General features: G+C 39.1%; 3 protein-coding genes across 7 annotated transcripts in view; 1 reads left to right on the top strand and 2 right to left on the bottom strand.

The window, feature by feature from the left end:
- Positions 1-3,082, bottom strand: part of camk1da (calcium/calmodulin-dependent protein kinase 1Da) — a 47,659-nt gene extending 44,577 nt beyond the window's left edge. For all 4 annotated transcript variants that reach the window (XR_015864112.1, XR_015864111.1, XR_015864110.1 and 1 more), the window contains exons 1-2: positions 2,996-3,082; positions 2,771-2,906 (exon numbers count right to left, since the gene is read on the bottom strand). Coding sequence is in view for 1 of the 4 variants with exons in the window: in XM_088405843.1 (XP_088261969.1) it covers positions 2,771-2,868 (98 nt within the window). In the remaining 3 variants the exon portion in view is untranslated. The remainder of the gene's footprint in view (positions 1-2,770; positions 2,907-2,995) is intronic.
- A 2,083-nt stretch (positions 3,083-5,165) lies between these two features.
- cdc123 (cell division cycle 123 homolog (S. cerevisiae)) lies at positions 5,166-10,000 on the bottom strand. Of its 2 annotated transcripts, none has more exons than XM_088405845.1 (13): positions 9,892-10,000; positions 9,657-9,728; positions 9,500-9,560; positions 9,300-9,332; positions 9,125-9,220; positions 8,944-9,050; positions 8,757-8,808; positions 8,584-8,659; positions 8,033-8,155; positions 7,927-7,955; positions 7,739-7,840; positions 7,527-7,664; positions 5,166-5,615 (listed from the first exon to the last, which is right to left on the bottom strand). In XM_088405845.1, the coding sequence occupies exons 1-13, from the start codon at positions 9,963-9,965 to the stop codon at positions 5,571-5,573; spliced, it is 1,008 nt and encodes a 335-aa protein (XP_088261971.1). In that variant the 5' UTR covers positions 9,966-10,000; the 3' UTR covers positions 5,166-5,570. The 2 variants fall into 2 exon arrangements, with proteins under 2 accessions (XP_088261971.1, XP_088261970.1); XM_088405844.1 differs by having other exon boundaries at positions 5,166-5,618.
- Positions 10,001-10,411: 411 nt separating this feature from the next.
- nudt5 (nudix (nucleoside diphosphate linked moiety X)-type motif 5) lies at positions 10,412-12,980 on the top strand. Its single transcript, XM_088405786.1, is given in 9 exon segments — positions 10,412-10,513; positions 10,711-10,775; positions 10,936-11,003; positions 11,087-11,139; positions 11,213-11,320; positions 11,416-11,511; positions 11,594-11,716; positions 11,958-12,089; positions 12,159-12,980. Coding segments are annotated over 8 exon segments (747 nt in total). The 5' UTR covers positions 10,412-10,513; positions 10,711-10,718; the 3' UTR covers positions 12,269-12,980.
- Positions 12,981-13,092: the final 112 nt, after the last annotated feature.

A 13,092-nucleotide genomic window follows, 5' to 3' on the forward strand; every position in this document is an offset into this window, starting at 1 on the left:
AAAAGCTCATCAAAGAACGACGGCGCCAAGTGACTTGTCATACTTGTTTGCCATCCAATCAAGCGCCACCATTGGGACAACGACTAATTTCTGTTGCTAATGGAAAATCACCGCTCCACGACCGCCCCCTTCCTCAATTCTGCCGATGAATCAAAGCAAACGGCTCAACGATACGTCTAAAGTTCACCGACTTAAACCTGATGTCCATTTCAGACGAGCCTCATTACACAACCTGTCCAAGTGGCCGTCTTCTATTCGGGTGCAAGTCCCTCTAAATCCCAACGTCATTAATCCCAATCTGCACATCCGCCCCGTGTGTATGCCCCCACCCCACACCCCCCGCCGTATTGCTCCTCCAGGCTGCCGTCCAAACCAGTCGCAAGAAAAAACAGCAGACTGCGACTAGCTGTGGGGATTATGCGGAGTCTGGAGCCAGGAAAAACATCCCTCTCAAGACACGAGAGTGTCAATTCAAGTGGGAAAAAAGAAGTGTGACGACAAAACTGTCGCTAGTGCTGAGAGACCGTCTGTTAAAACCTTGCTGTCATCCACAAGAATCCCTCCCAAAGTGTCCCTGCACTTTAAAAAACAAAACAAAAAGGCATTTACGAATGGTAGCAATATGAAATGGCATCTCAGCGGTTCATGACACACCTATCTCCAGATTCTTGTGGCATTTAGCAACTTTTCCAACAAGGTAGGTTGCGTTGTACAATTTCTTGTGAATTAACCATCTAGGACTGCGGAAATATATTGATAATATGTGCTAAATATGTGTGTTACTACACTGATTACTATGTAATGTCTGTGTTTTTCACTTCTCTGGCATGTTTTCGTACAAGTACAGTGAGAACTCGTGTTACGAGATTAATCCGTTCCTCGGTTGGAATTCGCCGTATGACGGGCAATCCAAACCTATGTTAAATAGCTAATGCGTTTAAAATCCCAGGTATAAACATCAAAATTGTACATACATATTAAAAATTGGTACCAAAATAATATAATAAGTGCTACTTATATATGACATACTTGTATACAATCAGAAAACATCATAAATAAAAAATATACAAAGGATTTATTTACCTATGAGTGCCGCTTGTTATGCCCACATTCCTTAATAAAGGTTATCTCCAGCATAATTTCCATATAAATCATCTCTTTAACATCACTAGCAATCTTGGGTCCCATAGCCAACCCTTTCAACTTTAAATTAAGCAGTAAAATGCACTATATATACGCTTTTGCAACCAATCACAATCAAACAGAGCTTTATCGTTCTGCCATTTTGAAACGAGTGAGGCCGACCAATAGCAGACCAGCATCTCCACGAGGAGACGCCGACCAATAGCAGACCAGAAGTGTAGTGACGCGTTGAAGGGACGGCAACTGAAAATAAGTGTAATTAGCGAAAAACGCCTGCAGATGGAGACAAAACAACAAAAATACAGACAAGCCCCAAGGGTCATGACAGTTATTTTTGTCGCAAAACCGAGAAAATACCACAAAGAGGGGTTGAAAAAACTCAGTATTCCACGTCGCAACATGAAAATAACGTAAGTCAGGGAGGTTGTAACATGGGGGTCCACTGTATCGTGGTCTATAGGATACACAGATGCAGCGGTGGAAATGTAAGAGGAATTTTTTTTACAACTAATTTTCCAAGTATCATAAACTTATAAACAAGTAATATAGGCCATACATTTTATTAAAAAAAAAAAAAACTATAGTGAAAGGGTTAAAAGATCAAACACCAAGGTTTCTGTTAAGTATTATTAACGGACAATTGAAACGTTGAAAATACGACAACAATTACATCATAAAGAAGTAATTACACTCATTACCACACGTTAGAGCTGTCAAATTAAATCGCTTATTGATCTAGCAGCGGTCAAGCACATTATTTAGTCTATCGGATTTAAATAAATAGTACATATTTGCCGATTTATTTGATAGTTTATTGGCTGTCAAGTAAGTTTGGTTTATTTGACGACAACTTTCAAATTTATCAACAACTATTTTGAGATTTAAGAAATTGTGTAGAACCATTTTTATAATAAAAATCATTCAAACACCGTCAGCTTCTCAACAAGTAAATATTTCTTTGTTCTTGGAGTGAATTCACAGAAAGATACAGATTTTCTTTTGTTTAACTCATGCATTTTCAAACATCGGCTTTTACTTCAGTAATTGCATTTGTGAATGGATTGCTTGTGTAATTTTAGTTGTAGTTTATTTTTTTATCTATAGATAATGCAGAATAAACAACAGTAATTGATTAGAAGAACTTCACCGCCAACCCCCCAAAAATTGAGTTTTGGGCCATCGATGGTCTGTTCTTACCACTCAAGCGTTGCTGTCGTGTTGTCAAGGCATACAGTATTTTGTCTCAGGCCACCATGTTTTTTGTTTTAGGAGCCTATTTCAAGCTTTACTTTTAAACCATGAACTCACAAGACGGCAGGTCAAATGAAAAAGAATTAGAATTTATCATATATGTGTTAATATTACCGTACATTAGAATAAGCATCAAACTAAATAGTTCACTTAACCTAATGTAAATAATATGCAGTGATGTCAATGGAAAAAATATGTGACAGGCCGTAATTAATGAGGTTGGTCGAGCCTAGGCAAGCGTGTCCCATTATCCCAAATGAGAATATTTGACGCTCCAGTGCTAAAGTACAATGATGTCACCGCAAAGTCACTTTGTTTGGACGCTGGCACGGATGCCGGAGGATTGTCAAGGACGGTCAAAGTAGCTTCTACTCACGTCCCGAGGACTTCCTTCAAATCGAACATCTTCTTGATGTCGTCAACCTGCTTCTTCCAAGTCTCCCCCCCGCTGGTGTCTCCGTTCTCCCGAGCCATGGTGCTGCTTAATACCAGGGGGGTGGGAGGGAGGAGGGCTGCGGGCAAAACATAAGAATAAATTCATGAACAAGATCAAAATCCAAACGGCTAAAAGGTGATGATTCAGAGTTTTGTGAGGGCTGACCCGGTAGTGAGAGCTCAGCTGCGGCAGGACCATGTGAGTCCTCCAGCAGGTTGCTGTGTCCCAAGCTCCTCTTCTCCCGCCTCCTCCTCTTCCACGTTCCCAGCTGTCAATTTCACGGATTAAATTCTACTTCCTGTCGGGGCCTTTAAGAATAAAAGAATAAGTGGAGCTTGGATGATCGAAAAATCGATTCATGTACAGTTAGCTCGTCCGAGTGGAGTAATAGTTGAATAATAGTTGAATAATTGATAGAAGGATAGTAAAAAAAAATTAACTACTTTTTAACTACACCCTCATTTTTTTTCTAATTATAATCATTCACCATAATACAATGTGATTTTTTTTTTTAAGGCACAATCACCCAACATGTTTCTTGGTTTAGTACAGAATTCATTTTAACTGACTTAAACTTGACCCCAAAGGGACTCAAAATTTAAATAAAATAATTTGGGTTATTTGAGAAAAGCTAACACATTTTAGGAGGCAGAATGTCAGTTTATTGCTGTTAAGATGCCAAAACGAGTCCATCATCACTAAGTCTATATTAAGGATTAAATTTATAAACCCACAACTAATGGCGATTTCCGTATAATCAATTATGTGGATTAAGCTGATTTTTATTTTTTAATTTCCAACCCTTCATTACAAAACGGCATTTTATCAAATTGACAATGCAGAAAAAAAACATTAGCATGTTTTGTTTTTAGTCATGATATTTTGGATGATGGCTAGGTCTGTGGTATGTTAGAAAATTTGCCAAAATGTTGATCATGGATTGCTAAAGAAAAATACTTGCAAATGTCTTTGATTCACCGCAAAACTAATGGACTTGCTTGAGTGAAAAATGAGTGTTTTGAGTTAGGCTAAATTGATTTGGAACATTATTGGTCTCCAAATATATATATATAAAAAAATAATACTTTGGTAATCAATTAGTTGTTAATGGTCTTTCCAGTACTTGTATAAACATATTTTGATTTGTATTTTTTAAAACAGAGCTATTAATGTTTAATGTTCTGCTTTCTCGTCTATAATCTGTTCATTTTAAAATGTAAATGTGCCTTTGGGCAAGAACATTTTACCTAAGTCAATCCTGCTCAGCTTTTACTTTGAAGGCAAGCCCTTGTAATTTCCTGTATTTACCTCAGCACCTTTGTCAAACTTGACACGAGAAATGCTGTCACCTGGAGATTAATTGAAAAGCTGTCAGCGCCTTTCCAGTTTCAAAAAATGAAGCACAATAAAAGCGCAAAGATTATTTTCTCGTCATTTGGGTCGCCGGAGTCCAAGCTACATTGAGCACACTGGTGTGCGTGTGTATCTCTGATCCTCACAGTCCGACAGCTGTAGAGGTCATCTCAGGCTGTACGACGTTAACAGGGACAACAAGAGTGGCCTTAATACTTGCGTGGACGCAGGCGGTGATGAAGAAGGCGGTGGGGGCGAGGTGCAGTCCTGGCTGCTCATGAGTATTCTGGCTGCAAAGCACTGCAGCCCTTTCTCAGCTGTAGCCAAGGAAAACACCTCTGGCTCCTCACCCCCTCCCCCTCCTGCTCCTCCTTTGGACTGAGTCAGCAAATTGTGCCCTGTTGCCATTGTGGTCCTTTATTAACTGTGCAATGCTTACGAAGTCAGAGTTGAACAATTCGACTTGTTAACGTCTAACCGCTGGAAAATAAAACTGAAAGATACTCACCATTGATGAGAGATTGGAGGTCTTTTTGAGTTGAAGTGATACATCTGGGCTGTGAGACCACACCTTTTTCCCTTTATCTGCTTTATGCAATTCATAATTGATCTCTCATCATTGCAATCACAGAATGCAAATATGAGTAGTGTGCAGCTCTCTTAAATGATCGAAACATGTCACAGGTCAAAGCAGGACACTCCCGCTCAATGCCAGCCCACGTAATGATAATAAACCTGCAACATTTTCCACACTGTGGGCCTTTAACTAGAACTCCCACTTGGCCAGCTTTTTCTACTCCTGTAATTGCTATTTCAATCCGGCTGAGGGGGTTGCACACTCGAGCACACACTACACAACACAAATTGATAAGGGGCCGCTTGGAGCTCATTTAGCTTGCGGCGTAATTGGAGCCATTACGTAAAAGCACAATCAATTCCTAATGTGCTAGTTTGCCGGCATCTACCAGACATGACAGCTCAGTCGATATATGACAAGAAGTTTAATGGGGTTCCGTAGTGCCCGGGTCTACAGAGATGCATGATGGGAAACTAGCTCATGTAAAAAAAAAGTGAACAATGTTGGCAATGAGCTTGTCAGAAGTGTTCAGGCTAAATTGTCCCGGACAAACAGGAGGGCGGTGGCGTTGAAGGTGACTTGGGTGATCAAAGGCTTTAGTGTTAAATAAAGAAGTTTGTTAAAGACTTAGAAGTATCACGCAGTGTTTATGTGACAGAAAAACAAGACAGAATTTAAGATGATTAAAACAAGAAATAAAATAGGACATGCTATGTACCGTTATCATAGTAATTCTCTCAAATGTCACACTTGAATCGCCATCATGTTTGCTTCAGGACACATGACAACTTTATGCCAGGTACAGAAAAGTCACTGAGGAGTATCGTCGTCCTCGTCGTTCTCTTGTAGGCCTTTCTGCTGTAGGGTTAGAGACAGGTGTTTTGTTAAAATACCAATGTAAAGTACATAACTGATAGAATGTTGTGTGATACTTTATTTTGAAACAAACATTAAAAATGGTCCTGTTTTTTTTTTAATAAACTGGCTTTTTAACGCTGCTTCTTTACAGTTCCATTATTGACTATAAACAGGAAGTGTGATGGGTGCGCCAACAGTTTGTATTGTTGTTAATGTTTGCATAACTAAGAATGATGCCGTTATTTTGGCAGTTTTCAAATGGGAGTGCACATGAAGGCAATTCAAAGGGTACATGAGATGTTGGCAGGGTTCCTGCAAAAATCAGCAAAAATAACTAAATGTTTTTTGATTTAATGCAGTACAATTTGAAATAAAGACTAAATTAATTGGAATATGAAGCAATGCGTTATGTCATAATGAATTAATTGCAAAATGTATGGCTTTATTTTCTTAAGTTTTATAAGGAAGCACATTTTTGGACGCCAAGAAGATAGACAGATGATGTTACGCAACCTAATCCGGGGAGTTGGTATTAAAAAAATATAAACGATGATACCACAAAAAATGTTTGATAAATCATTAGGGTTTTTTTTCCCATCCAACGTTCTGGTTAGCTGAAAAAAATTCACAGGGGGTACGTCATTGACAAACGACAGAACAACCGCTTCATTGGAATTGGATATAGACATGGGTACTCATAGTAATTTTTTAAAATAAAAAAAATCCTCTAAAATTTATTTATTTCCAGAAATTCTGTCAAAATGCATGTAATATGGTTAAATGTGAACATTTTCTCTATACAGTGATTCCTGACTACTTTGCTCTTGGCCCATCGCGCCCTCAGTACACCGCGGATTTTTTTTTTTTTTTTTTTGGGGGGGGGGGGTTATATTGAGGAGAAACGTGCCAAATAGGCAAGTTATCTATAAATGCATTTGTCACTGGTACTCCTTGGAAGTTGAACTACTACTGCAGTACACATATTTACTTTAATCTTCTTTGATTAAAGCTTATACCGTAATTGCACTGGTATGCCCTCTCTTTTCAGTGTCTAGTCATGTGCCTATACTTTTACCACTTCCTTGGACGTCCAACTAGAGCGAGTAACAAGAAGCTTATCGAACATGATTAAAGCGCATAGTTTACACTTTAAATTCCAATTTATCACAAAAGGCAAGAGGATCCAAAAGCTCGCTTTCGTCTCTCCTGTAACCGCCTGTGTGCAATCAGCTCAGCACACAAGCACATGTTACGAACGTGCTAGTAAGCACATTGATTGACAGCTTGGTCTCTGGGAGCCGATCGCGTGACTCGGAGGCGTGCCGAGAGCAAATGCACACACCCAGCAACGGAGAAATGCACAGCTTTGGAAATTTGACTTTTATCTAGATTTCTTTTGAAATAAATTGACATTTCAAGTGTATTGTTATGCTACACGAGGCTTCACTTTAATTCGATGTCCGGGCAGCTGCTCGCCAGAGTTCAAAAGATGGAAAGTGATAGCTACTGTTCAGTTAGTGTATAAGGTTTAATCATTTAAGACTTAAGTAAATATGTGTACAGTACTGCAGTCATTAAGTAATATGCATAGAATGAAGACTTTTCACATTTACAAAATTAAAAAAAAAATAAATCTGTGCGTGCGTGTGTGTGTGGGGTATATTGCAGTTTTCACTTATCGCGGGGGGGGGGTTCTGGTTCCAATTAACCACGAAAAACGAGGGATTACTGTAATAACAATTAATTAAAATATTTACCTATTAATTGGCTTGCTATAAACTGGTGTAAAGGAGAGCTGGAGTGTCAAGTCTTGTTGTTGTTTTTGTTTTTTTAATGAAATGTTGATGATAAAAAAATGCTATTTAAAATGTCTCTTTCATACTGCTTTCTTTGGATAAATGCGCTCACCAGCTTTAGGAAATCGCTAAGCTTGTAAGCATCCTCCCCAGTGGAGAGATCCACAAAGTCACGTGGGATTCGGTAGCTGAGACAGGGACTGGGCTGCACCGTCACGTCGCTGGTGGTGTAGCGTAAAGTCGGCCTGTCCTGCAACACACAAACACGTCAGCGCACTTGCGTGCCCATCAGGGTGACTGGACAAGTGTTGCTGCCTGGCCAACCTGTTGGGCGATTTCCTCGCCGGACGTCAGCTCCTCCCAGTTGAACAGAAGTGATTCTGTGACCTCTCCAAATGGGTTCACGTCAATGAGCCACACCCTTCCCTGACATCCGTACAATAAAAACGGCCAAAAAGAAAGGTTATGGTCATGATTGTGTCATAGTTTATCAAAAATGTGCTCATGCTTACCTGGCTATCCCTGTAGACATCCAACACAACTGTAAAACAGATAAACGAGTCAAAGTAGTGCCAAAATTTAATATCCAAAGTTAGTCGGACAAACGTATATACTCACAGTCCTCATCCAAAAATTTATACTGGATGTATTGACTAAAAAAGTGCTGAATGGCATGAACGATGGATTCCTCCTGCGTTAGGATGTGTGGATAATACTGAGTGTAGTCTCTTTGGCTGATTGCTGGCAACACACACACATGCAACTACCATGTTATCCTCTGTGCTTTTAGCTCTTTGTCCAAATGCAAAATGAACGACAAATATGAATGAGCAGGTCACCCACAAGCAAAAATACAAAACTAACAAGTAAATAAAAGTATGAAGTAAAAATGCTTTATTCGGAAAATGCTACATATATAATTATTAGACAAAAACATTAATGAGATCAATTAGAAAACAGATGGCTTTTATTCCAGATCTTACGGCGCCATCTATAGGCTAAAACAAGCTTTTAACCGCCGGTTAATTTGGTTAGTTTTTAATTTTCGGATATTATTATTTAGCAGGGGTGGGTGGAACTGCTTTTAGCCAAGTAAACTTTCTTTCATCTATGTTTAACAGACAATGTGCGATATGATAGCATCAATATAATTCAAGCATCGACCTTACCAATCAGTTTATTTTCCTTAACAAAGCAGCGGAACTCTCCACCGGGAATCAACTCGCTCCACTTTCTCAGGACCAGCTAAGGAGAGAGGATAAAATACTCAACAATTAACAAAAAAAAAAAAAAAAAATGCAGACTACGTTATATTTATTCAGTCACTACTTTTTTTTGATACCTCATAATTGATGACAGGATCAGGGGAATCCTGGTCATTGCAGTGAAGGAATCTGCACACAAATGGGAACGAGACAATATTCTCAAAATTGTAGTCCTCATACAACAGTGGTGCAAGATAAAAAATATTAGCTTAGGAGAAATAAGACATGTGGGACATTTTTATGAGTTGTGTATTAACGTCTTACGGCTGCGTGAGATCGTGGGTGATGAAATCTGAGCTTTTGAAGAGTAGAAATATTTCACTTAGACTCTGACACTGAAGGGAGCTGTTCAATGCAATCCAGTTAGCGTCCTAAAATGAATACACAGTATTACAGATGGCTACCATGTTTATAGATCATCAACAGAATCGACTTTTGGTTTTACCCTTGGAGCACTCCAGTTGAGTTTGGGAAAAACACAACCACCCAAAGCATTTATCGCCTCCAGCACTTTGGCTGTGAATTCTGGGAACTCGGGAGCCTTGTGAAAAAACACGAGGATCAGGGTGCGTCATTTTCCATTATGAAAAATATATGTAATTCAATTATTTTTTGCTTACAGTGACTGTGGTGGTTGTTTCATCGTCTGACCACTACAAGGGGGTAGAAAAAGGCAAAACATTACAAATTCACAGATGCAAACATAAAACAATAATGGTCAGAAAAGTCACAAAAAATGGCGATCAAAAAGCCACATTGTCAACACTGTCTTAAATTTCCATCGTCATCACTAACTTATGTATAAGCCACTATCCCTCACCTGAATGTCTTCCTCGGCATCGGAATTGTTGTTGATGTGTGTCTGATGTGCAAGGTGGTCACTAGTTAAATTGGGAGATTAAAAAAAAGAAATGCAAAGAGAAGTCAACTAATTTGATTGATAATGTTTGGTTAAGTGTTTGTTTGGTGCTTCATACCTCCCAGAAACTACCAATGTCCCATCGTCCAGTAAATAATCTATTACATTTTGAGGCAGTGGAAGAATCAGACTGCAAAATAAATACACGATTAGAAACATAACTACAGGTGACAAGGAAGATAAAAGTGGAATGTGTGATTGGCGATTGGAAATGATGTCTGTAACCTATAGTCGCTACAGCAAGGAGGTTTACAGAAATAAAACCACGCGTAAATATATAACGAGCCTGTTACCTTTTGATAGAATGTTGCTTAAATATCGGATACCAGACGGAAAATTGACAGTGAACAACTTGCTCCTTCTTCATGCTGCAACTTCCTGTCGCGGAAAAGTGTGCGTCGGTAATCATCTTCCGAACACTTTATTGAGCACCGATTTTTATTCCTATTAGTGTATCACATTATGAGTTGTTTCCTGTTACGTAGGCTACAGTTTAAGAAAACCAAACGTCCCATCCCTTCTTTATTTAAATTTTGTGTGTTTAACACATTTTGGTGAGGAAAAGGTGAATACATCGCAAGAAAATAAATCAAATGCTTTGAACTAAACTGGGGAAGTATTTTATGAACACATCCTCAGAGATTTTCCACTGTTATGAGCCTAGCTTGATCGTTAAAAAAAATATTTATCCCTAATTACTTACTTTGTGTCATTAAATATCACACCAAACCAATCGTTGTTTATTTTTAATTTAAAGACAAAGGAAATGAATAATAATTTAAAAAATAATCAAATTGATTTGTCCTGACTTGATACTTGAGATTCGGGTGGCCTTTGCGGTACCCGGAAGTACCAACAGTAACACTGGAATACGTGACGTCATTCTCTTCTTCGGCTCGGTTGGCGTGTTTTCACGTGAGTCAAGTTTACACATTTCCCAATTCACATGACTGTTTAAAGTTCAAAATTGTCATGCCGTTATCCTGTTTTGCTGCGTTGATAAACTATTATATATACACGCAACGTAGTTGCGTAGTTCATCTTATTTGAAAAATCTTGCGAATTGAGCAACTCCCGATCCGATGGTGCCTTGAATTGCTCATGGTTTTCAGATAATACAATGAACCACACTGAAGATTCCAAGGAGTTGATAGCGCCGCACGTCGTGAAAGAAGAGGTATGTTTCAAAAACTTTTAAATGCATGAAAGTTACTCCACACGAATACGTGATCACTTCCCTTTAATCACAATTGCAGATCCGTGCGTCGGCATGTAAACGCATCAGTTGCGTTTCGGATCGCTCAGAAAAAATAGGATTTTTGTTGTTTTTGTTACAGCTGCTCGCATCTGGGAAATGGGTGAAACTGGAGAAAACCACATACGTGGACCCTGATGGCAACACCAGGTATGATTACCTTTTTTTCTGCCGAGATATGAACACTCTCATGTTGTTGCGTTTTAGTCATGTCCTTCTGTGTTTGTCACCAGGATCTGGGAAACTGTGAGGAGGACAACACGGCAAACCAACACAGACGCAGACGGTAGTTTTGCATTCTCAAATGTGATTTTAGAACTAGTGAATAGCACACTTTGTTGAACAAGCTGTGCTCCCAGGTGTTGGCATCATTGCCCTCCTGAAAAGGACACTACACAAAGACTGCGTGGTGATGGTGAAGCAATTCCGTCCACCGATGGGATGCTTCACACTGGAGTTTCCTGCAGGTGAGGACACTTTTCAATGTAGTCATATTGAACCGGACAGTATGCAAGGTTTAAAAAATAGGTATGCCTTCTAAAGTCTGTTTGTGTCCGCTCAGGTTTGATCGACGAGGGTGAGAGCGCAGCGACGGCCGCGCTGAGGGAGCTGAAGGAAGAAACGGGCTACAAAGGCGAAGTCGTCGGGGTCACGCCAGGTGTTATTTCGTAGTCACAATTTAGAGGACTACAAATTTTGTGTTCTTGAATGACATTTTCATTTTTTTTTTTGTAATGCAGTGACTTGTCTGGACCCCGGCCTGTCCAATTGCACCACCCAGATTGTCATGGTCAACATCAATGGGGATGAAATGGAGAATATCAACCCAACGCAGCAACTGGGTGAGGGAGTTTTGCCTTCCTGTTTGACTTACACTTGCTTCAACAACATATCGGCATGTGACACTTAATGATGTGGCACACATGATATCAAAGCGGCACAATTTCAAAGCAAGGTGTGGACAAAACAATGTGTCTGGAGATTCTAAAATGTATTAAAAATGAAACTTTCTTGCTGGCTACAAATCACCTGTAATACATGACAAATTGCATAAAACATTTTTCTTGTTTCTCTCTTGTTTTTTTTTCAGGTGATGGAGGTAAGTGGAATCTATTATGTTTACTAAAATAATGCCCAACTTAAAAAAAAAAAGTATAAATAAACTGGTGTTTTGATTTCCAGAATTTGTGGAAGTCATTCTTTTACCGCTTGATGAATTCCAGACGAAAATAGATGGTAAGCACTTTTCGGTGCTCGGTCTCTCTCAATTGACCTTTCTGAGTCTTTGACTGTTTGATTCTGTAGAGCTACTGAAGAAAGAGAACATCGTGGTGGATGCCAAGGTTTACATTTTCGCCATGGGGATGGTGCAGGCTTTTTTCAAGCCAAGGGAAGTTCCTGTGCTCAAGCAGTGAATCACCAAGGGCTGAACTAGTATTGTGACATGGGAACAAACGCTTAAGACCGTTCTAAATTGCATCATGTGCAACTCCAATTGTAATTCCAAGTCCAAAAATAATATTTGACTTGGTGTCACAGTTTCAATCCGACATCTCATGTTTTTGAATGTTTTATTTCAGGTAATAGTCACATCCGTAGGAAGTAAAGTCAGGTTTTGACGACAGTAGCGTGCCAGACTGTGATACATTCCTTAACATAGGCTAACGTATTGTTACTAACTCAGTATGATTTGCAAACATTTTGAGAGTTTAACTTTGAGACTTATTTCATATATTAATGGTTGCTTCAGTGCTGTGTAGTTAGCTGTCACTTTGTTTTTAATCATGATCAAACACTGCCTCGTGCTGCTTTTACAACCATGTTAGTTCACCTATTAACGTTTAGGTGTAGCTGAGGTTTTATTCTCTCTCTCAACCCTCCTGTAAACTGCAATGAACAATTGATATGTTTTTAGGCCATCACTCCAACATTGATGCTGTACCCCCCCCCACTACAATTTGCTGATGAGTTAATACATGTGTTACTACCTGGGAACTTGTGTGAATCTTCACGTTATTTGTCCCTACTAATGTCTATACAATTTCTGATCAAAATATCATCTTGAAAAAATATGTCGATGACTATGCTGTACTCCTTTTATGAAATTAATAAAAGCATACAATTTTACTTTTATTTCATTTCTATTATCTTACCAACCCCCCCAATTAAACCACTATTATTTCAGTTAATCAAAAAGGAAAATGGTACCGTACGACAGGTCTGTTTTTAACCACACAAT

The sequence above is a fragment of the Hippichthys cyanospilos genome, chromosome 22 (genome assembly GCF_059441005.1).
Source record: "Hippichthys cyanospilos isolate Australia breed blue-spotted pipefish chromosome 22, RoL_Hcya_1.0, whole genome shotgun sequence".
Taxonomy (NCBI): Eukaryota; Metazoa; Chordata; class Actinopteri; order Syngnathiformes; family Syngnathidae; genus Hippichthys; species Hippichthys cyanospilos.